Source organism: Dryobates pubescens, chromosome 10 (assembly GCF_014839835.1).
Source record: "Dryobates pubescens isolate bDryPub1 chromosome 10, bDryPub1.pri, whole genome shotgun sequence".
Classification (NCBI taxonomy): Eukaryota; Metazoa; Chordata; class Aves; order Piciformes; family Picidae; genus Dryobates; species Dryobates pubescens.
The window spans coordinates 30,785,027-30,810,086 of NC_071621.1; the positions used below are offsets into that span (position 1 = coordinate 30,785,027).

The 25,060-nt window shown below is 40.8% G+C and overlaps 1 protein-coding gene across 1 annotated transcript in view; it reads right to left on the bottom strand.

Annotated features, from left to right (window-relative positions):
* Window positions 1–25,060, bottom strand: part of ARHGAP42 (Rho GTPase activating protein 42) — a 168,110-nt gene that overhangs the window by 7,582 nt on the left and 135,468 nt on the right. Inside the window, exons 10-21 of the mRNA XM_054164714.1 lie at window positions 23,789–23,898; window positions 21,665–21,743; window positions 20,786–20,825; window positions 19,849–19,911; window positions 18,701–18,775; window positions 18,013–18,097; window positions 16,366–16,424; window positions 15,448–15,553; window positions 7,467–7,626; window positions 4,046–4,190; window positions 1,643–2,023; window positions 324–480 (exon numbers count right to left, since the gene is read on the bottom strand). Coding sequence (XP_054020689.1) covers window positions 324–480; window positions 1,643–2,023; window positions 4,046–4,190; window positions 7,467–7,626; window positions 15,448–15,553; window positions 16,366–16,424; window positions 18,013–18,097; window positions 18,701–18,775; window positions 19,849–19,911; window positions 20,786–20,825; window positions 21,665–21,743; window positions 23,789–23,898 — 1,460 coding nt within the window. The remainder of the gene's footprint in view (window positions 1–323; window positions 481–1,642; window positions 2,024–4,045; window positions 4,191–7,466; window positions 7,627–15,447; window positions 15,554–16,365; window positions 16,425–18,012; window positions 18,098–18,700; window positions 18,776–19,848; window positions 19,912–20,785; window positions 20,826–21,664; window positions 21,744–23,788; window positions 23,899–25,060) is intronic.

Below are 25,060 nucleotides of genomic sequence, written 5' to 3' on the forward strand. Positions count from 1 at the left end.
GGACAGTAAGTGGCCTTAATGTCCCTTGAAACATTACATTCCAGAAGAGAGAGAGATAATAATAGTAATCACTTTTTAAAGATAACATTTCTTCACTATTGCCCATGACTATAGTCTAATAAAGTCAGCAAGACTCTTTCAACAGACTTCATGCTATGCTCCTTTGTTTACAATTTTAATGAGGCTAGATAAAAAAATCACAAGTACAGGAATGTTAAAGTATTCATGGAAGCTTTTTCAACTACTTATGAACCTCTCTGGGATCACTTTACAGTAGACAATACTCAAGCAACACAAATCTCTAAAGGGCCTTGATGACTTACACAGATCCCGGTCTTTGATAGCCATTACTTGATGCAGTATCTAATCTTAATCTCCTGCACATTTTGGGAGGCAAATCAGGGTTTGGTGGAGGCTTTGGTGTATCTCTGGTATCTGTTGAAGATAAACTCTGTATAGACCCACTGCAGCTCTTGTTACCTAAAGAAAACAATCAAATGATAGGGAACATTAAAGCTAATCTGAAGTTGTGCCACAACATGTGTAACATGCAAAGGTTTTGTTGGGCTTTAGAATAGACTAGAGTAGACTAGAGTAGAATAGAATAGAATAGAATAGACCAGACCAGGCTGGGACAGACCTTTGTGTATGTTTTTTCCTTGTTTTTTTTTAAGGTAGTAAATAGGCAGAGAAAGTACTTACTTAGAGCAAGAAGAAACAGCCTTTCAAGCAGAAAACCAGGAGAAACAGATCAACAGCAAGAATGAAGAAATGATGTTAAAATTGTGAAAGAAAAACCCACCTGTGTTACACTTAAATGGCTAGAGAGCATGTTCACTACAAAATTACAATAAATCAAACATTTATAAGGTAGCACTCTGCATAGAATTTAGAAAAATATCATGTTAGGAGAAGGGCAAAGAGGCTGGGGAGAGGCCTGGAGCACAAGCCCTATGAGGAGAGGCTGAGGGAGCTGGGGTTGCTTAGACTGGAGAAGAGGAGGCTCAGGGGAGACCTTATTGCTGTCTACAACCACCTGAAGGCCGGTTGTAGCCAGGAAGGCGTTGTTCTCTTCTCCCAGGCAACCACCAACAGTACAAGAGGACACAGTCTCAAGCTGCACCAGGGGAAGTTTAGGCTTGAGGTGAGGAGAAAGTTCTTCACTGAGAGAGTCATTTGCCATTGGCATGCACTGCCCAGGGAGGTGGTGGAGTCACCATCCTTGGAGGTGTTCAAGAGGGGATTGGACGTGGCACTTGAAGCCATGGTTTAGTCATGAGGTCTGTGGTGAAAGGTTGGACTTGATGATCTTGGTGATTCTGTGATTCTGTGATCTGTGGAAGTCATCTAATCCAAATTCCTGCTCAAAGCAGTATCTGCTACCAAATCACACCACATTACTTCGGAAGAGATAATATTTCAGTATCCACAGAAGCTTCATGCAGTTTACAAGAAATATCTGGGAATTAATGATCATAGAATCAGTAAGGTTGGAAAAGACCTCAGAGATCATCAAGTCCAACCTGTCACCCAACACCTCATGACTAAATAAGCCATGGCTTCACGTGCCACATCCAGTCCCCAGAAAAGATGAATTAATATTATTAGCTTTCAGATGCAGCTCTTGTTTTTTGGAAATTACCTTCAGCTGATGGAATTGATCTAAGGGAAGATGCTGAAGACCTTTTCAGCCCAGACAGACTGTAGGAACTCTTTTTGGTCAGGTCTGTTGACAGAGAGGCATTCTCTGTTCCAGTGACAGAAGTCACACTTTGACAGTCTGACTCCACATCTGTTTTGGTTGCATCCTCTTTTGATGAAGATTCAGGACTTGTAGTCCAGAGGCCTGAACTCTTCTGGCCATTAGAAGAAGGAGGAGAAGCAATCCAAGGAATCCCTCCTGATTTCTCCCTGGGCTGTGAGGGCACGCATTTGGTGGTGCTGTTCTGCTCAGAGGAATGAGAAGAGAGAGATTCAATGCTGCCCATAGGAGTGCTGTCTGGACTACTGCTGTAGGAGTCACCTAGGGAAGAGTGCAGGAGAGAGAGAGACAGAGAAAAAAAAGATTACATTTTCTAACCAGGTCCATTTCTCCTGTGCCATCTTTAGCCCCTTGTACCTTACCTGTAATCAAATTTATCTGTGGTTTCAGAGGCAATGATTCTTAAGAAAAAACCCACTATTTAGTTACCTTATGTGTCCCACACCTTCCCATATTTAACCTCAAAGAGCTGCTTTTCTTGGGGTGATGTTTTTAGAGTTGATGAATAGAATAGAATAGAATAGAATAGAATTAACCAGGTTGGAAACGACCTTCGAGATCATCAAGTCCAACCTGTCACCCAACACCATCTAATCAACTAAACCATGGCACCAAGTGCCCCATCCAGTCTCTTCCTAAACACCTCCAGTGATGGTGACTCCACCACCTCCCTGGGCAGCACATTCCAATGGCCAATCACTCTCTCTGTGAAGAACTTCTTCCCAACATCCAGCCTAAACCTCCCCTGGCACAGCTTGAGACTGTGTCCTCTTGTTCTGGTGCTGGTTGTCTGAGAGAAGAGACCTCCCTTCAGGTAGTTGTAGACAGCAATAAAGTCTCCTCTGTGCCCCTGGCAAAGCAGTGTGAAATATTCTGTCCACCACCAGCCAAAATTTTGCTATTCCAGATTAGATTGTCCATGGTGTTGCCCCTTGACAAATCATTAGTTCCTTGAAAATGGCAAGATTGGTGGCAGCCTCAATTTATCAGATGAATTTTCTCCAATTTTCTATCATTCCCTACAATTTAGAACCTGTATCTCATTTTCTTATGCCATGCAGAATGCCTTAATTTCCTGCAAATAGTTAAGTGTCCATGGTTCACTTAAATGATGACTTAGAACCATCTAGTTCCTCAGAAATGTCTATTACTGGAAGCCAACAATCTCTCATGCCTGCCTCCAGCCACACCTAGAGATACTCGGAAAGGAGAATACCTCTGCTTCTGCCTCAGCCTTTCAGGCACTAGCAACATCTTAACTAGAGCTTGGCATCCTGGCCTGTACCAGGAATAGTGTGGCCAGCTGGAGCAGGGAAGTCATTCTGTCTCTGTACTCAGCACAGGTTAGGCCACACCTTGAGGACTGTGTCCAGTTCTGGGCCCCTCAGTTTAGGAAAGATGTTGAGTTGCTGGAACGTGTCCAGAGAAGGGCAACAAAACTGGTGAGGGGTCTGGAGCACAAGGCCTATGAAGAGAGGCTGAGGGAGCTGGGGCTGTTCAGCCAGGAGGCTCAGAGGAGAGTATACTGAGAATACCTCTCCTAACATTACAGGCTTAAGAATTACTACAGATCCCAAGAACAGCTGCACCTTAACTGTGGATTTACTGTATCAGTTTAAGTCTCCTTGAGGAACCAAGGGACACAGAAGTCCATTTGGAAGTCTGCTGCAGTAGTGAAAGTGCTAACAACTTAATCATTGCTAAAGTTTCAATACTTCTAACTGGTACAGCCAGTAAGCAAACAAGTGATGGTCCACTAGATGAAACTGAATGAAGTCAACCTTTTTCTCCTAAAAATAGTGGAGTTTGTTTCTATTCCAGAAAATCTAACATTCCAGTGGTTTTGACAGCCTTGGCACTGGCTGACTTTGAATCAATGAACACACTTTCATGTATTTGAAAGAAAAACAAGTCATGTTTTTTGATCTCCTGACCTATTACAGAAGGAGAGAAAAGATTCTATTCAGTTTCCCAACCTTACTAATCATCTTACAAGCAAATGAGATGAACTTCATAAAATGAACTTCTGAGTTTAAAAGCAGACTGATCTGTCAATGCTGCATGCAATACAAGATCTGCCTAAATGCAAACATCCTTCCCTATGTGAGAGAAGCAAGGAATGAGTCAATTAAGCGTGCCTGTAATTCAGAGGTCAGAAAGCTGATGGACCCCCATTTGCTAGGCTTATACAATGAGTGGAAAACATCACCTACTACTTGTTACTCAGGAAAGCTAAAAGACAACACAAGAAGGAAAACAGCCAGCCAGCAAGGGCAAACTTACTGTCAGGATCTGCCAGACATGGTGTGTATCTTCCTTTGGGTTTACGTGAACCTGTAGAGAGACAGATTGCTCTTGTTCTTCTTGAACTTGATCGGGACTGAGGCTGGGGAAGAGGAATATTGGGGTCTGGTGCTGTGTGAAATATCTGCATGATGTAACAAAACAAAGGGGGAAAAGATGACATAAGCAACAGAGGTACCCTTACAGTATTGTTATTAATCCATTTGTTTAACCCTGTAATAGCCTCACACCTTCCAAAAGAGTCAAATCACAGATTTCTCCAACTTTTTAACATTTCAAGAATCCCAGTACTGGGATGCACTTAAAATGTATAGTCATTATATGAAAACTGCAGTTGAAATACTTTCATTTTCTAGCCTTTAACAGGCTAAATTGCTAAACACATGTAACAGATTAGGCTGTGCCTTTAAGAAAAGGAGAGCTGCAGAATTCCCTAGCTGAATGTTTAGGTGTAAAAAGGAAAACAAAGATTAATTCTAAATGAATTTCATTGGTCAGATGTGAGATGTACCATAGCAAATATCTCTAGTATTCTTGCTCTCACTCACTTCAGCTCCAGCTTCAGGCTGTCTGACTTTTTGCTTCTTAGCCAGAGAGCATGCAACTGACCTTGGAATGAAACTGATAAGATAAGAAAACTAACTTTCTTAACAACTGCTTTGAGCTAATGAATTTCCCTTGCTATCCTGTTCTCTCTCTTTCTCCTTTTTCACCTAATTAACTACTAGGGGAAAGGGGAGGAGGGGGAGAGAGGTTTGGGGGGAACCTGAGGGGGAATTCTCCTTGGGAGGATCTGTGTTTGTGTTCTTTCCTGTAAATTCTTGTATGATACTGTAAATACTGTGTATTTTGTACATATTGATTGCATTTCATTATTGCTGGTAAAATGCAGCTTTCCATTCGCTTCTCCGGCTGACTTTAGCTGTGCTTTATTGTTGGTGCATGTGGGGTAAAGCATCACACCACTCCAACACAGAATAGGTGCTTACTAGTAACTGCTGCCCAAGAAGTCATATTTTTAAAAATATTATGAAATAAAGAAGTTTTTTCCTCTGTGTGTCCATGAAAGCTATTGCTGGCCACAGAAATGTGTCATAGTCACAACTTACTACAATCCAGTTTGTATTTCAGCAAACCACTTCAATTGTACTTCAATTTTGTACTTCATTGCTGAAAAAAAAAACCCTCAAATTTTACAGGTATCTGACTACTGTAATCTGGCACATGAGCTACACATGAGGTTTTAAAGAACTCTTTGATGATGTTTGGTGAGCCTGCCAGCAAGTGCAATGCAGAGGATCCATTACTTCGCTTCAATTTCATTTGCATCATCTCTTCTACAATATCCAAAACACATGCAGCAAAGGTTTGGAAAGATCCTAAAAGTTTCCTTGGATACTTCTAGTAAAAATGATAACTGCCTTGGAGGATGACCAAGCGAAAAAGGACAAACAAAAGATTTGTAGGTGTTAATTCCAGATCTTCTTTCTCACTTATATCTCCTACCATATACTGCAAACTCTACTGAATATGTCTTATGGTATTCTGTGTAAGGAAGTGCAACTAGTTTTACGGGGAAAGATTGCCTGGAGGAATCAGAAGTGTCCAGTGTCCATTGGGCCCAAGTGTTTTAATTTAGATACCATGCAATGCCAAAATAGGTTTCTGCAAGGACTTCTGGCCCCTCTATCAACAGGGCACTCCTGGAAGAGAATGAAGTGAACAAAGAAAAGACATGTCCATGTCATTCACATAAGTGGAAGAAAGCTGTATACTTCCACAGCAGAAAATACTTCAATGGACCTCTGGAGATGCTCTTGGAGTACATTAACACTGTCAGCCATTAGTGAGCAGGACATCAATACAAAAACTTGTCTGTAGACAGAGAAAGAGAGCAAGGCTGATTTGGTTGTGTAGCCATGGCCTTTGTACTGAATGAGCTTGCAGTGTTCTGGAGGGGGAATTCAGTGTTGGAAAAATTGAATATATATGGGTTTGAGTTACACCCATGGAGGCTATTGGTACCAGGACGATTTAGAGGAGTGCCTACGAGATATAACTGATGATATTGAAGGTCTCTTCCAACCTGGTCTATTCTGTTCTATCCTATCCTATCCTATCCTATCCTATCCTATCCTATCCTATCCTATCCTATCCTATCCTATCCTATCCTATCCTATCCTATCCTATCCTATCCTGTCCTGTCCTGTCCTGTCCTATTCTATTCTATTCTATTCTATTCTATTCTATTCTATATCAAACAGTCCTGTCAGTACTTACTGATGAACCAGTGCAGGGGATCATGGTATTGGCTGAGAACTGCCCCTTATCTGAGTAACTTGAAACAGAAGAAACCCAAAGTTTTTTCACTTTGTTTTTGTTGGTCATCAGAGAAAGTGATATACATCAGCAAAAGATCCCCAGAATAACAGTTGGTTTGATGACCAAGTAAAGGATGTCTTGACTGTTCTGCTGAGTTCTGAAATCACAAAGCTTAAAACAAAATAATACCCAAGGGCTCTTTTTATTGAAGCTCCTATCTGCAATGGTAGTGGCTGGAAAGAAGCTTTTAAAACTTCATAAATTTTCCTTCTCAAGCCCTGAAAGAGTTCTTATTCAGGATCCCTCCCAGGAAAGAGTTTTGGCATTGACCTTTGCTGTTACTGGTGTCTTTGGGGAAAGGAAAATAAACCAGGTAGTCAGAGAGGAGTTTCTTTAAAGCTAAAGAAGTCCCTAGAGAAGTTTGTATGGGCCAGCACATTCAAGAACTTGTAAATCACGAAGAGGTGATGGGCTTAAAACCTGGAACTACAAATAAAACCTCATCTAAGTGGTATTATTTTTCCCTTTTGACTTTTCATTAGTATCTACACAAATGAAAAATGACATACTGCACAGAAAGGGGGCATTCTGTTGGGGATCCACACTCATGTTTGTCATGAAAGGAGGAAATGAAGGATGGTTAGGGTTTCATGATGTTAGAGGAGAGACTACATCTCCACTGTGCAGCTGGCATACCCCCAAAGGACAGCAACAGTCAGAAAGGCTACTCACCCACAGTGAGCCTTCATACACTGCTAGCATGAAAGAGACAGAGGAGGTGGGAGCAAAGTATGATATTCCCATTCTGTTTCTAGACATGAGAAAGATACAGCAAGCTTCAGAAAACAACTGAAGCAAGTCCTTCAAAGCATGGGAGGTTATGCCTTGGATGCACACCTTGTGCCACCACAAAAGGCTTGATAGGAATGCAGACACACAGCACTGAGTGGGAAGAAGGTATTTCTATCAATGACCTCCTACAAATGCTAGTTTGCTTATTCTTAAGAACTTGATGAGGGTATGAAAATGAGATCTTGGTTTCACTTCATCACCAAACAGTCAGATAATGTCTTTCTACCTTTTCATAGTGCTCTATCAGAATCTCAACGACGATATTCTGAAACTTAATGTTCATCATAGCAGCCACGGTTTCTTCTTGGGCTCTCATCAGAGTTGGTCCAAAGATAACACCAAGGTTGGATACAGTCATTAGGTTTTGCTGACTGTGTAATGATACCCTTTAAATGAACACAAACAATATGCAAATTACATTGTTGCACAAAACAACAATTAAGATTAATTCTTTTGAAACTTCTACTAGAGTCAAAATGCAGCGTAGTAGAACTAATATATTTACATACAGGCTCCCATCCTGCAATAACTTAATGGATATTATGTTCTCCTGGAGTATTTAAGTTCCTGATGTAACTGACAGGGAAAAATAACCATCTTTGAAGGTCTTCACAGAGAATGGAATAGAATAGAATAGAATAGAATAGAATAGAATAGAATAGAACAGAATAGAATAGAATAGAATAAACCAGGTTGAAAAAGACCTTTAGAGATCATCAAGTCCAACCTATCACCCAACACCATCTAATCAACTAAACCATGGCACCAAGCACCCCATCAAGTCTCCTCCTAAACACCTCCAGTGATGGTGACTCCACCACCTCCTTGGCAGCACATTCCAATGGCCAATCACTCTCTCTAGGAAGAATTTCTTCCTAACATCCAGCCTAAACCTCCCCTGGTGCAGCTTGAGACTGTGTCCTCTTGTTCTGATGTAGGTTGCCTGGAAGAAGAGACCAGCCCCCACCTGTCCACAGCCTCCCTTCAGGTAGTTGTAGAGAGCAATAAGGTCTCCCCTGAGCCTCCTCCTCTCCAGGCTAAGCAACCCCAGCTCCCTCAGCCTCATTGCATATGGCTTATGCACCAAACCCCTCACCAACTTCGTTGCCCTTCTCTGGACTCGTTCCAGCAACTCAACATCTTTCCTAAACTGAGTGGCCCAGAACTGGACACAGGACTCAAGGTGTGGCCTAACCAGTGCAGTGTACAGGGGCAGAATGACCTTGCTGCTCCTGCTGGCCACACGATTTCTGATGCAGACCAGGATGCCATTGGCCTTCTTGGCCACCTGGGCACACTGCTGGCTCATGCTCAGCCTACTGTCATCCAGTACCCCCAGGTCCCTTTCTGCCTGGCCGCTCTCCAGCCACTCTGAGCCCAGCCTGTAGCACTGCATGGGGTTGTTGTGGCCAATGTGTAGAACCTGGCACCTAGATGTGTTAAATCTCCTGCCCTTGGACTCTGCCCATCTGCCTAGCCTGTCAAGGTCACTCTGGAGAGCTCTCCTACCCTCTAACAGATCAATACCTGCCCCCAGCTTGGTGTTGTCTGCAAATTTACTGATGATGGACACAATGCCCTCATCCAGATCATCAATAAAGATATTAAAGAGCATGGGGCCCAGCACTGATCTCTGGGGGACACCACTAGTGCCTGGCTGCCAGCTGGATGTGGCACCATTCACCAACACTCTGGGCTCAGCCCTCCAGCCAGTTCCTAACCCAGCACAGAGTGCTGCTCTCCAAGCCACGGGCTGACAGCTTGGCCAGGAGTTTGTTGTGGGGGACAGTGTCAAAGGCCTTGCTGAAGTCCAGGTAGAGGGATCCAGCCTATCTAAAGTTGAGGAGTTTTAGTGTAGTGATTATACAGGCACTTAAATACTTGATGTCAATTTGACTGAAAATACTGAGATACTGGAGATCAACCATACACCTTAGCTTTCATGTAAAAGAAACAACCTTTTTCAGTGAAAAGGCTTAAATTGCAATATTTATTAATATGCTGAAAACACAAGATCAATGGATCAGTGAAATCATTATTTATGTGGTATAGGTAAAACTAGATGATCATAATGACATCATCTGGCTTTAAAATATATTAACCTTTTGCTTCTGTATGTTCTGTACCTTTTCTGCAACTACTTTTTTCCATGTATAGAATTCAGAAACATTTTTCCAATAATCTGGAATCAAATAGTAAAATAAAAGACATCAATCAGTAAGCCTCAGTGCTCTTTTTTGTCTCCTTATGAATAAGATTTGCCAAATAAAAACTGTATCATCATAAATCTTCCTAAATACCTGCCAGTGATTCCTCAGTCATAGCTGCTCTCTTGCCACATGTCTCATAAATATCCTTTCAAGTAAAACTTTCATAATTGCTTCGATGCTTAATTTTACTGAATCTACCAAATTGAAACAGCTGAGGCATATGTTCACATTTTCCTTTCCTTCTCACTGCTATCTGCTACCATTGTCCAGCATTTTATGTCATTTGGTTGGGGTTGGTCTCTTCTCCCAGGCAACCACCAACAGAACAAGAGAACACAGTCTCAAGATGTGCCAGACGAGGTTTAGACTCAAGGTGAGGAGAAAGTTCATCACAGAAAGAGTAAATTGCCCTTGGAATGTGCTGCCCTGGGAGGTGGTGGAGTCAACATCCCTGGAGGTGTTCAAAAAGGGATTGGACGTGGCACTTGAAGCCATGGTTTAGTTAGTCATGAGATGCTGGGTGATAGGTTGGACTTGATGATCTCTGAGGTCTTTTATAACCTTATTGATTCTATGAGTCCATGATTTCCTATAGAATTAAAATAGCTACTTTAAAATTGCAAATCAGTACAAATCCTGGAGGACTAGCAGGTAGGACCTTCTGCTTTTCTCCGAGAGCCTTCATTAATTTGCTATGTTTGCCTCCCAATAATATTCTCCGATAGCTTGATTTGTTCCTAAAATGTTATACAAATATTACCAAAGTTGTCTATCTGATGTCAGAGTTTGCTAGCAAGTAAAGCAAACACTAAAGCCTGGAGAAGAGGAGACTCAGGGGTGACCTTATTACTCTCTACAACTACCTGAAGGGAGGTTGTAGACAGATGGATGTTGGTCTCTTCTCCCAGGCAGCCAGGCAGTACCAGAACAAGAGGACACAGTCTCAGGCTGCACCAGGGGAGGTTCAGACTAGATGTTAGGAAAAAGTTCTATACAGAAAGAGTGATTGCCCATTGGAATGGGCTGCCTGGGGAGGTGGTGGAGTCGCCATCATTGGAGTTTTTCAGGAGAAGACTTGATGGGGTGCTTGGTGCCATGGGTTAGTTGTTTAGGTGGTGTTGGATTGGTTGATGGGTTGGACGTGATGATCTTGAAGGTCTCTTCCAACCTGGTTTATTCTATGTATGTATATTCTATGTATGTATACTCTATCCCCTAATGAAGATTAGAAAGGCAGTGACAAATACACTGAGAGATTTTCCCAAGGCTATTGCAGATTTTTGTTAGAATCAGGATCAATTCCATGGCCGGACTCACACATTACCTTTCTCTGTCTCACTGTTGAGTAGGCACTAATGATACACAGAATTAGTAGAACAGTAGAATTATCCTGGTCTAGAGGTGAGACACACTGTACAATTACTTCCATAGTGAAGGAGCACTCCCCTCATATTTGGAACAGGAATATAACATGTAACATGTTCCAGATTATTGGAAAAACTATTTCTGAACACGAGCCAGCAGTGTGCCCAGGTGGATAAGGAGGTCAATGGCATCATGGCCTGCATCAGGAATAGTGTGGCCAGCAGGAGCAGGGAAGTCATTGTGCCCTGTACTCAGCACTGGTCAGGCCACACCTTGAGTACTGTGTCCAGTTCTGGGCCACCCAGTTTAGGAAAGCTGAGTTGCTGGAATGTGTCCAGAGAAGGGTAAAAAAGCTGGGGAGTGGTTTGGAGCACAGCCCTGTGAGGAAAGGCTGAGGGAGCTGGGGTTGCTTTGGCTGGAGAAGAGAAGGCTCAGAGGAGACCTTATTGCTGTCTACAACTACCTGAAGGGAGGTTGTAGCCAGGTAGGGGTTGGTCTCTTCTTCCAGGCAACCAGCACCAGAACAAGATGACACAGTCTCAAGCTGTGCCAGGGGAGGTTTAGGCTGGAGGTTAGGAAGAAGTTCAGTTCTATTCTATTCTATTCTATTCTATTCTATTCTATTCTATTCTATTCTATTCTATTCTATTCTATTCTATTCTATATATATAAAAAATAGCACCCCATTTACATGGAGAAACAGGAGAAATGTGGGACAACATTACTATAAATTTCAGGAAAATAAAAGCCTACCTTCTTACATATTTCTTACATAGCTTCATCAAGTTTTGTCGAAAAAACCTTGCCAAAATGTTACTTCAGAGAGATGCACTGTCAGAGATGGTTGTTTGGAAGCCATACAATGAAAATAACTACCTTGTTAAAGGGCATTTTTAGCCAATTATCTTAATTTCTCTGCAACAGATCTTCTGTTTGGTTAGGTGAGTAAGGAGTGTTTGGAAAGCCTACTGATATTTTAATGAAAATAGAACTTTGACCTGCTGAGCTCTAGGTTTGTTAGAAGAAGCTAAAAAGAATGACGTTTTGCAGTGTTACTCTGCTTTGTGCTGCACAGCAACTGTTAAGGTCTCTTACACAAATATTATGGTCCTATAGCATAAGGGACAAAGCAGTGTTTGTCCTGTGTTTGGGTTTCCTTGGTTACAAATTTGGCAGCTTGCTTAATAAAAGGAATGGTGAATTCAATAACGCTGTAATCAGAAAGGATTTTCTACAAAGCATTTCCAAGGTTCAATTCCTTGCAAAAGAGGAAAAAACCCCAGGCCTTTTAATGGACCATTTTGATAACCACTTTCTTCTGACTTAGTCCTACTATTGCTGGGCTACTGAACAAATACAGGCCAAGGTAACTATGCATTTCAGGTCAGCTGTAAGGTATTGATTAAAGTGCAGTCACTTTCTCCTCGAAATCTCTTTCTTTGATGTATCATCAGATTGCAGACTTCTGACTATATACCTTAGGAACGTACGGTGCTATTAAATCGTATCATGGAATGATTTATTCTTTCAAGTAGACTGTTAACTTGACTAGGAAGGTTTAAAGACAAACCAACAAAACAGTTACCTAAGTGAAAATAATACCAAATTTGCCATGCTTGCCTCGCTGCTGGGTGAGTACACACTCATGCAGAGCTACCTCTCTGCAGGGTGCTTTTCAGGATTTGGTGGTTTTGCTTCTTTGCTTGTTTTGAGTATGAGCTACATCCCACAGCATTTAGATCATACTTAATTTTGCACAGTGACACACAAATCAATGTAGTCAGAGAGGTAAAGGCCTCAATATCCTAAACCAAGAAAAGACAATATTATCCTTGTCTTGTAATTCATACTTAATGGTATCGTATTTTCACCTCGACACAAAAGCACGCATAGAGGAACTGAACACCTAAAAGAAATATAAGGAAAGGCAGTACATTTTGAAATTGGATTTGAAACAAAAGACTGAAGAAACAAGATGCTGGTTGCTTCTCCCATTTTTTATTTTCCCATTTTCATAAAATTAGGCACTTTATCTGCCATATCTTCCTTGAAAAATCTCCACACAGTGGCAGAAAGGAAGGAAGTCATAGACTCAAGAGTCTAATTTTGGATTCTGCCTCATTAGAATTGTTAGCATATACAACAGCTGGCAAATTACATTGGAAATCAGAAGGGATGAATTGAACATTGGAAAGAAAACAACTGAAAGTTTTCAGTGTAACAGGGTAAGTTTATATTTATCAGAAATGAGAATCATATCAAAGATGAGATAGGCAAGAGAAAAAGAGAACAACTAAACAAGGGAATACTGCAAGCATGCTTTTCTTTGGAAAAACATCTAAGGTCACACTGAGAATAAAAACCACAGGAAAAGAAATGCTTGCCTATGCTTAATTCTGCCTACAAATAAATCAGTTCCTATGTATATACATTTTTATTTTGGAGGATTACAGACTAGCAGCTTTTGCTAAATCATTAGCTCCTCATTAAATGCTTTAACTTTTTAGGAGGATATAAGGCAGACCTTATTGCTGTCTACAACTACCTGAAGGGAGGTTGTAGCCAGGTGGGGGTTGGTGTCTTCTGCCAGGCAACCAGAACAAGAGGACACAGTCTCAAGCTGCACCAGGGAAGCGCAGGAATGGATGTTAGGAAGAAGTTCTTCACAGAAAGAGAGACTAGCCATTGGAATGTGCTGCCCGTGGAGGTGGTGGAGTCACCATGACTGGAGGTGTTTAGGAAGAGACTGGATGGGGCACTTGGTGCCATGGTTTAGTTGATTAGATGGTGTTGGATGATAGGTTGGACTCAATGATCTCAAAGGTCTCTTCCAAGCTGGTCAATTCAATTCAATTCAATTCAATTCAATTCTACTCTACTCTACTCTATTCTATTCTATTCTATTCGCAGTGAGAATTACAGTTTTTAGCTAATCAAACAACCCTGTAAGAAAACTTATGGAATCTGCTTTCATCTGGTTCTCTGGGCTACCCCAAGTACATGAGATACAAGGTTTGTCAAATCAGTTTTTTGCAGTGGAAGTATCAGTTAGTTCTCCAGGCGCTAATGATATAAAGAGCTAGAAATAATGTACTAGGGCAAAATAATTTTCTATCAAAGAAATTTTCAATGTTCTGAAATCTAAAAGAGGAAGCAAAGCAGCATGAGATTTCACTGCAGACAACTTGCTGCAGGCTGTGTCTCAAGCTGAGATCAAAAAAGCAAAATAGGTGGAACATAATGAACAGCATGACTCCTATGTCTTCTAGGTACTTCAGTCATGTGGGACTTAATTTGACAACTGCTTAGTATTAATACTCCCAGATCATTAATAAATGTCCTACAAAGCTCAGAGTGTCCAAAATCAGAAAGAACACATATTAAATTCAGCAAATACTAATGAAAACTGACCAATGATTTACTAAAACTTCTGTGACTAATGTTTGATGCATAAAGAGGATAAATTAGAATGTAAAATAATGATATGGAATCATAGCAGCGATATTGAGAGATATAAGAGAATAAAAACTTCTCTTTTTTGTCTCACATCTTATGCTAAGTATAATTCAGTGAAGACAAAATGTCATCACACGAGAAATGCAAAACTGTTTCTATCTAACAATCATCAGAGAGGCTGATGAAACAAGTTCAATTCAAAAATAGGTTTGGACATAGAATCATAGAATCAATAAGGTTGGAAGAGACCTCAAAGACCATCAAGTCCAGCCTGTCACCCAAGACCTCATGACTACTAAAACATGGCACCAAGTGCCACATCTAATCCTTTTTGTACACCTCTAGGGATGGTGACTGCACCACCTTCCTGGGCAGCATGTTCCAATGGCCAATCACTCTTTCTGTGAAGAACTTCCTTCTTACCTCCAGCCTAAACTTCCCCTGGTGCAGCTTGAGACTGTGTCCTCTTGTTCTGGTGCTGGTTGCCTGGGAGAAGAGACCAAACCCCTCCTGGCTACAAACTCCCTTCAGGTAGTTGTAGAGAGCCAGAAGCTCTCCCCTGAGCCTCCTCTTCTCCAAGCTAAGCAATCCCAGCTCCTTCAGCCTCTCCTCATAGGGTTGTGCTCCAAACCCCTCCCCAGCTTTGTTGCCCTTCTCTGGACATGTTCCAGCAACTCAACATCTTTCCTAAACTGAGGGGCCCAGAACTGGGCACAGTCCTCAAGGTGTGGCCTAACCAGTGCTGAGTATAGGGACACAATGACTTCCCTGCTCCTGCTGGCCACACTATACCTGCTGCAGCCCAGGGTGCCATTGGCCCTCTTGGCCATCTGGGCACACCGCTGGCTCATGTTCAGCCTACCATCAACTAATACCCCCAGGTCCTTTTCTGCCTGGCCACTCTCCAGCCACTCTGACCCCAGCCTGTAGCACTGCATGGGGTTGTTGTGACCAAAGTGCAGCACCCAGCACTTGGACTTGTTAAACGCCATCATATTGGACTCTGCCCATCTGCCCAGCTTGTCAGGGTCCCTCTGCAGAGCCCTTCTACCCTCTAACAGATCAACTCCAGCTCCCAACTTGGTGTCATCTGCACAGGAAATGGTTTAATCAGCAGTGGCAAACTTAAAGCAGACATAATCATGTCATGCAAAAAGAAAAATCAAAAATAATTACTTGACCAAGTGCTTGATAAGGATGTCCAGCATCTCTCTGTTCTTCTCTGGCAACTTATGCACAAGCGCATGCACTGCCTCAACTCTGTAGTTCTGATCATCTGACTCTGTTGAACAGAAAACAAATGTTGTTGATCAGTTACAGCACATGTAATGATACCACTACAAATGCATGGTAATACACACATGCCTCACAAGAAACCAAGGATAATTACCCTTTAAAGTGATGAGGACAATTTGATCACATTTATTACAGCATTCTGAAATCTGCATTTCAAGATACTCCCCAAAAGCAGTTACTACCAATACTGGAACAAACAAGATTAGTGGCAGCATTGACCCAGTGTGTTCCTTCAGTGAAATCCAAGGTTTCACTCCTAGTTATTTAAAATACCTAAAAGTCTTCAGTGGCTTTTATTTATATCAATGCAAGGGGAAATGGGGAAATAACTTCAAATTCTTAACTTAAGTTAAAATGGAGTAATTATAAACCCAGTCTTAGTATCTCTGTAAATAATTACTCCAGTTGTGAAAAGCTGATAATTATCCACCCTCCCATTTCTCCAGGCAAACTGGAAAAATAAGTTTCTGGATGAGAGGGATGAATGCTGCAAACTAATTATCAGCCTATAAAAGACATATAAATGAAGGTTCAAATGCTCATGCACAAAGCAGTCACACAGAACATCTGAAAAGATCAGAGTAAACCACTGAACTGCTTCACCTAGTGTGACTTGTCTGTTTTGAGGGCTTTCACGAGGCACTGTGCTGTCACATACAGTGAATGAGGGAGAATTTGGATCCATGGCTGGATCACTGAATAACAGACCAAAGAGAAAACTAAGGATCATAACAGTGAGGGGATTAAGAGCTAGAAACAATAGTACTTTTAAGAAAGGCTATTTATTACTTTACTTACTAACAGCAACAATGAAATCTTTGTGCAGCTTAAAAGTCATCAGTGGTTCTGAAAGACACCTGGTTGTAGAAAAAGAAAATATTAAAAGGAAACTTTAAAAAGAAACTTTTGAAAAGGGCATTACTCAAAGGCTATGTTAAAATTTTATGGATCTGATTATGACAGCCCTCCATAGCTATACAATAGATATTGGTATGTCCTAGGAAACCAAATTCAGCCATGACAGATTACAAGTAGTACGTAACTCAGTCATGTACATAGCCTGAAAATCTGAGTTGGATCTGGTCTCACCATGGAAGTTAGTAAGGGAAACACTAGCAGGAGCAGGGAAGTCATTGTGCCCCTTGAGGCCACACCTTGAGTCCTGTGTCCAGTTCTGGGCCCCTCAGTTTAAGAAGGACATCGAGACACTTCAACGTGTCCAGAGAAGGGCAAGGAGGCTGGGGAGAAGCCTTGAGCACAAGTCCTGTGAGGAGAGGCTGAGGGAGCTGGGGTTGTTTAGCCTGGAGAGGAGGAGGCTCAGGGGTGACCTCATTGCTCTCTACAACTACCTGAAGGGTGTTTGTAGCCAGGAAGAGGTTGGTCTCTTCTCTCTAGCAACAAGCACCAGAACAAGAGGACACAGTCTCAAGTCTCCCACATTTCCCAGAGTGATGCTGATGCTGCCTTTTCTTAGCTGACCAGTTTATGAAATCTAGATATTGCAGAAAGCATGCATGACACACCACCTGTATTTGATGCTTTTTATTATGTTTCTTTTAAATGTCATATATTGGGACCTAAAAAAGAGTTGTCTTAGAAGTACCATAATCCTTCAAACTTCTGTCTCTTATTAGCAATAATTTTAAGGGAGGGATATTGTGTTTGTGAGGACACCAACAGCATGGGATAAAATGTGTGTTTTTGCAGAGATAAGAGTTGGGGCTGTTCAGTCTGGAGCAAAGAAGGCTCTGAGGTGACCTAATTGTGGCCTTCCAGTATCTGAAGGGGGCCTACAAGAAGGCTGGGGAGGGACTTCTCAGGATCTCAGGTAGTGATAGGACTAGGGGGAATGGAATGAAGCTGGAGGTGGGGAGATTCAGGCTGGACGTAAGGAGGAAGTTCTTCACCATGAGAGTGGTGAAGCCCTGGAATGGGTTGTCCAGGGAGGTGGTTGAGGCCCCATCCCTGGAGGTGTTGAAGAGCAGGCTGGATGAGGCTCTGGCCAGGCTGATCTAGTGTGAGGTGTCCCTGCCCATGGCAGGGGGGTTGGAACTAGATGATCCTTGTGGTCCCTTCCAACCCTGACTGATACTGTGACACTATGATAGTATGAAACCTCACGGTACACAGCTTAAGGGATTCAGAAAAGACAGACTGAGCCCAACATGTTTTGTGGTTAAGGCAGACAATTTCAAATACAACCATGCAATTACATTAAATTCTGCCAAACTGAGGTCTATATAAGGCATGACTACCTTAAGAAGGCACAAAGGGTGTGAGAAATTTTAGATTATTGCACATAATTACAGGCACACCAAGAAAGATAACAATATACTCAATTATTATCATGCTAATGAATACAAGAAATGTTAAGACGATATAAATAGGCAAAAGATTAAATTGGGCAGAAAAGCAATACTGAGATTTGTGTAGCATCACACTCACCTGAGGTAGTTTTTAAGTCCACTTGTTATTGTTTTATTGTCCCAAAGTTCCATATCAATATCCATATCAGGAGGAGATTTAGGGGCTGGTAGAAATTTGAATCATGATTGTGTTATAGTTTGACTAAAACACTAACTAGAACAGCAGCAAAACAGAAGCTAACAGATTAGTCATTCAGCTCATGTGATTTGATTCTTCTAGTCTCTGTCAAAGTATTAAAAAATAATACAGGTGCTAATATTTAGTAGCTGTAAACAGTAACTATATGCACTATATAGAAGTGTAAAGTAAGACCAAGTCAGCAGGGAATCACTAATATATTTGGCTTAGATACTCAAACCCAGGCATCAGAGAGCCAAATTAGTATGAAAAGGGAAAGACTAGAAATTTATCTGTTAAACTGTGTTCTGTGGTGTTACAGAACTAAGCTTTGGAATATTTGTCAAATAATCCAAACAGATACCAACAAACAGAACTTTAAAACAAATGCATTTTGTCAGTAGTTTGCTCACTGATTACAAGCAGAAGTTGAATTCTAAGGCATGCAAGAAACTAGTTGGATCACTTTTTAAGACTGGAAACACAATTTAGTGGCAGTGAATGCACACCTTCTCTGAGCACAGCAGTTGAGACAAAAGGCAGCGCACCACAGACCCTGCACACTGGAAGTTTCACTTCAGATACTTACAAAATATGGTATTCATCAGCTTTTGCACCTTAGAGTTGACACCACCTATTCTGTACAGCCCCAGGATTGTAATACCTATGTTGGGAAAACAAGTACAATGGAAATGATCAGAGCAGGGTTACTTTAATATACTCTGAGGAGTCCTTGGTTTTCAAACCATCTAAATGTATTTATGGAAAATGGTCCATTCTTGAGTACTGCTCTACCCTACTGTGTTATCTTTTGGGCTACTAACAACTGCATTCCACTGAATCCACACCACACTATACACTAATCATAATTCTACATGTACAAAATCCTTTTGCAAAGAAATGGCTTGTATCACAAACAAGGAGTTAGATAGGAAGAGTGAAAAATAAGACCCCAAAGCAGTCTTAAAACACATTGGATGTAAACAACTTTACCTCACCCAGACTTCAGTGGATTACTGTGCATCTATATTTGCTTAGACCATCAGCGTTGCACAGAGAGACCTCACAGCTTTTGGAGTAGAAGAGGACTGCATGCTGACAGTTCAGTCCATGGACAAGAAAAGGCTGCCTCCTTTTAAGGAACATAATACAGCTACACCTCTTCTTTTGGAAAGGAGTAATTAAAGACTTGCAGTGAGTTGCAAGGTAACACTTCATCAGGAGAATGAGTACTGGTTTCTTTTTGTACCTTCCTACTTTAAAACTAAGTTTCTAAAGTTTTAAAAAATTGGATGAACCATGTACAAAATGGGTGAATAAAATAACATGAGTCATGCTCTGCAAAAAGGATGTTTCAGCAGAGTATTCGTGGCACTTCTTGATCTTCAGGTTTCACATCAAAACCCAAAGTTGGGAGCTGAGGCTCCCTACAGTTTCACTATGAGAAAGCACAGTTTGGTGCACACAAACTGAAGATTAAAGATGAGTGTAACGGTGCATTATGCTGTCCAGACAACATGAAATTACCAAAAAATGTTTAAAAGACCTCCTCAGGATTTATATTATGACTGTTGGAACTTGTAGACACAGCATCAACTGTAAAGCACACAGACAAAATATCAAAAGTACAAACCAAATGATGGACACACTCCAGAGCAGTGGTACAATTAATCAATGCAATATTTGAGAAGAAATACTCATCATAAACCAGTATAGAATCTGTGATTTCATACACACCTCTTGTTTCTACAGCATGAATACATTTCCTCACAAAGTTGAAACCTGCTTCATTTAAGAACACTATAGAAAGAAGAATAAAAGGTAATTATTTTCTAACTTACCAATACACAAAATCTGTTTAGCTACATTCACATTAGTAAAAAAAGGACTGATACACATTTATCTATGAGATAATCTAGGAGATTATTGCTGTCTACAACTACCTGAAGGGTGGTTATAGCCAGGAGGGGGTTGGTCTCTTCTCCCAGGCAACCAGCAGCAGAATGAGAGGACACAGTCTCAAGCTGTGCCAGGGGAGGTTTAGGCTGTATGTTAGGAAGAAGTTCTTCCCAGAAAGAGTGATTTGCCATTGGAATGGGCTGCTCAGGGAAGTGGTGGAGTCACCATCACTGGAGGTGTTTAAGAAGTGACTGGATGAGGCACTTAGATTGTGTTGGGTGATAGGTTGGACTTGATGATCTCTAAGGTCATTTACAACCTGGTCTATTCCATTCCATTCCATTCCATTCCATTCCATTCCATTCCATTCCATTCCCATTCCATTCCATTCCATTCCATTCCATCTTAAGAGTCTTTTGCAGTGTAAATAATGCTAGGATTCTATTTCAACACACTGGCATGTATTTACATGTAGGTATACAGACCACTGAGAGAAATCTTTTACAGATTTGCTAAACATACTGTATCTGTGTTGTCAATCACCTTTCCTTCCAAATTTATGTTTGATAGTGATACAGCAGTTGAAGACTTTCCCACAATTTGCATAGTTTAGGAGGTGCTTTTGTGTAACCCAGTCATGTAATTCCACAGTTATTTCATAGCAAAAGAAAGAACATATTAAATAATTAATATCTAAAATGCACATCTATCCAGAAACCATGACATGACAGAAATCTAGAAATATTTATTAACTCTACATATAGAGCAAGCTTACTTTCCTCCTTCTTGCTAATAATGGCTGGCAGTGTGTAGATCTGTAAAACAACAACAACAAAAAGGCAGTAAGTCAATGTTTGTGCTTCAAATTCTTTATTGTGTGGTCTGTTGGAAGTTGTAATGAATGTATTAGCTTGCTGTTAGGGGAAAGCCAGCCTTGCCTTTCACCTTCTCCTGCTATTTACCCCACCCCAGCACTCACCCAGGTCAACAGCCCTGTGCTAAAATAGGTAGCTAAAATGTGTTAGAAGTCAGCTTTTGCAGATTCCAACCAGGTTAAATTTCAATACAGACACTGATCTAATTTCTGTACTCTTTCAGTCAAGCAAGCAGCTTGTAAAAATACTCATCTACCTCATAAAACCTATGAGCAATTTTTCCCCCTTGGATACAGGTCTGGCATCACCCTCATTCCCTGACTGTTTTAAGAGTAGATTAATAGTGGGAAGAAATCTCAGACAAGCTTGTCTCTTAGTAGCTTTCAACAGATTTTTATGGTCTCCGCTGCGCCATTCAAGATGGTGCTAATTGCTTACTCCATGGTGCTGCCCAGGGCACAATATATACCACTTCACAAATGTTACCTTAACCATGAATTCTATTAGACAATGTGCTATCCTAGTACTTAATCATTAAATATCTTAACATAAAACAGTAATATACAAATAAAGGCTTAAATTCACCAAGAGTTCTGCTTTTCTACTTTGTACCTGTCTTCACTGTATACTCGTGACAGTGCCTCACAAAGAACAGAACTATATTTGCCTGTCCTGTAACAGAGCATCTGAAATGCATACTAGCTTCTCTTTTTTATTCAAAAAATAAATGTATGGGACACAAAACTATAAAAAGAAAGTGAAAAAAAATATATCCTTACTGGTTCTTTTCCATCCATAGCTTCAAGCCAAAGTTTTCTGTTGGATTCTGAAAATGCTTGCAGTGTGATAATTCCAGGTCTATCAAAAGCATACACATACATTGAGGTTACCAATCCCTTTTTCTACAACAGTATTCAAAGTCAGAATGCAAATGCATATTGACATGAAGAGAATATTCAAGAGCCAGAAGTTAATGAAAGTTCATAGCTTTCTGAGACAACACAACAAATTGGAGCTAAATTTAAAAATAGGTCTGTTTTTTGAAAGTTTGGGACTGCAACATCTAATTTCAGGTGCCTACAACCCTCTAATAGATATTAGGCATCTCTATATTGCAAGGTGAGTTACAGACATGCAAATGGCATTCCACATAACCCGTATTTCACTGGGGACGTACTTAGGGTGGAAAATCCTCAGTATTCCAGTACTGTGTTTATATTTTATGAACTTCCTCACATGCTTAGTCATTACTGACATCAGTACAAACATTCACTACTTCCTTGGTGAATACCAAACCTATTGGAAAAGCAAACTTTCCATCAGCCTCCCACCAGGGAGGTGGTTGAGGCCCCGTCCCTGGAGGTGTTTAAGACCAGGATGGATGAGGCTCTGGCCAGCCTGATCTAGTGTGCAGTGTCCCCACCCATAGCAGGGGGGTTGGAACTAGGTGATCCTTGTGATCCCTTCCAACCCTGACTGATACTATCCAACGGATCCTTACAACAATTACAAAGCAGCTTTCTATTCTGCTGCCTTTTCAATCTTCCCTGCAAGTTCTCAGTATGCCTTTAACTTCTAGGCCAGGCACATTTGCAATAATCAAAATGTCTAAAAGGAAGAAATAATATGTAAACAGAGGCCATATATGCCTCTTCAATGAGACCCTAAAGAACTGCAGATGGAACTAATTGTTCTGTGCATTTTTTTGGAACTGTGGTCGTTCTGCAGAGTAAAGGACAGAGAAGGGACCACACTCAGTTGTGAATGGCACAATGGCACTGCCACAAATGTGTCTAATAAATGCAATTCTCCTTAGAATTACAACTACTAATTTCAAACTCAACCTGTCCATTCAAGCTTAGGAACAAGTAGTCTCAATATTCATTCATATCAAATTTGTATTTCTTAAATCTGAACCCATTATATTTGAAACTATCAAAGGAGCCTCAAAACTCTCAGGTAAAGACAGCAGTTGTGACTGGAATTTAAAATGACAATCACATTCATGAAATATTTCATAAGGACATCATAGTATCACAGTATCAGGGTTGGAAGGGACCACAAGGATCATCTAGTTCCAACCCCCCTGCCATGGGCAGGGACACAATGACTACAAAAGTCAGTCCACCTATGATATATTAAGGGGGAAATTAATTCAATATTTCTCTTTATTCCCAAGCTTGAAAAAAAAAAATCCCTTTAGAAAGTATTGTTCACATATACTTTGAATTTAGAAGAGCAGTTCTAATTTATCTTATGTATATAAGAGGGCTTGTACAAGAGGCTAGACAGGGCTCTGGGAAAACTGATCTGGTTAAAGAGGCCCCTCCTTATTGCAGAGGAGGTTGGACTAAATGACCTTTGGAAATCCTTTTCAACCCAGACAATTCTATGATTTTATAATTATAATGAATGTCTTTGCATGTTCTTTCTCTTATCTTCAATTGGTCTGACAAAAGAGGCTCCATGTTGGAGTTAAATTTGGCTGGTGCCCAGTCACCAGAGGGGTCCTCAGAGATTCAGTACTGGTGCCTGTCCTTTTTAATATCTTTGTAGTGATCTGAATGAGGGGCTGAGTGTACTCTCAGTAAGTTTGCAAATTACACCAAGTTGGGTGGCTGTGACATAGTTAATTTTGTTAGAAAGCCAAGTTTGAACAAATTACTAAGTCTTGAAAGCCTAGTCTGTCTACGTACAAGGTGAACTGAGAAATACATTTTCCTATTAGAGAAGTAGTGTCCTCCCTACTCTAGTCATGAGGTCTGTGGTGACAGGTTGGAGTCGATCTTTGAGGTCTCTTCCAACCTTAGTGATACTGATACTAATTATTATATATTAGTGGCAAGTACTGTTACTAAAGTAATTGTTTTCAATTTGTTAATACAGTGAAAAAAAATTCAAACCTCTCAAATACTTCGATATCAAAACAGAAACGCTTGTCAATTGAATCTGTCTTTCTCCTGATGCAAGATTTCAGCTTGAATATTTCTGGGGAGCTTGTGACAAGACCATTCTAAAGAAAACAAGACAAACCAAAATTAACATAGGCAGTATATTGATTTATCTTGGCTTTACAGCTTAAATTTAACCATATGAACAGTCCAAAGAATATGCCTTAAGATATGGATTAAAATAATTTAGGAACATATACAATAATTTCTCTATATATAAAGGCAGATGACAGTTGAGAGCTTTCTGTCACTTATTTGTTATTTAATCATTATATTTCAGAAGACTCCCAAAACAAAACACTTTACAAACATCTGCATATATAACTTGATTATAACATGATTAGATTGGGAAAGCTAAAGCCCTGATCGAATTGGATTGGAATGGAATGGAATGGAATGGAATGGAATGGAATGGAATGGAATGGAATGGAATGGAATGGAATGGAATGGAATGGAATAGAATAGAATAGAATAGAATAGAATAGAATAGAATAGAATAGAATAGAATAGAATAGAATAGAATCTGGCCTGGGACATAAAGGGCAACAAGAAAAGATTCTATACATACATCATTGGTAAAAGAAAGACTTGGGAAAATATGAGCCCTCTCCAGAAGGAAATGAGAGACCTCACTATCCAGGATATGGAAAAGGTTGAGATACTCAATGACTTTTTTGTCTTGGTCTTCACTGGCAAGTGTTCCTGCTACACAATCCAAATCAGAGAAAGTGAAGGCAGGGGCAAGAAGAATGAAGAACTGCCCACTGTAGGAGAAGATCAGATTTGAGATCATCTAAGGAACCTGAATGTGCATGAGTTCATGGGACTTAATGAGATAGATCTGTGGGTCCTCAGGGACCTGATAGATGAAGTGTTAGTGGCAGCCTGGTGAAGTTCCCACTGACTGGTAAAGGGGGAACATAGCCCCCATTTTTGAAGTGAAAAAAACAAAGACCTGGGGAACTACAGGAGACTCAGTTTCACATCTGTGCCTAGCAAGATCATCAGAGCAGATCCTCCTGGAAACTGTACTGAGGACCATGGAAACATGGTGATTGGTGACAGTCAGCATGGTTTCACTAAAGGCAAATTGTGCTTAACAGACTTAGTGGCCTTCTATGATGGAGTTACAGTGTTGGTGAATAAGGGAAGAGCAACTGGCATCATCTGCCTGGACTTGTGCAAAGCATTTGACCCTGTCCCACATGACACCCTTATCTTTAA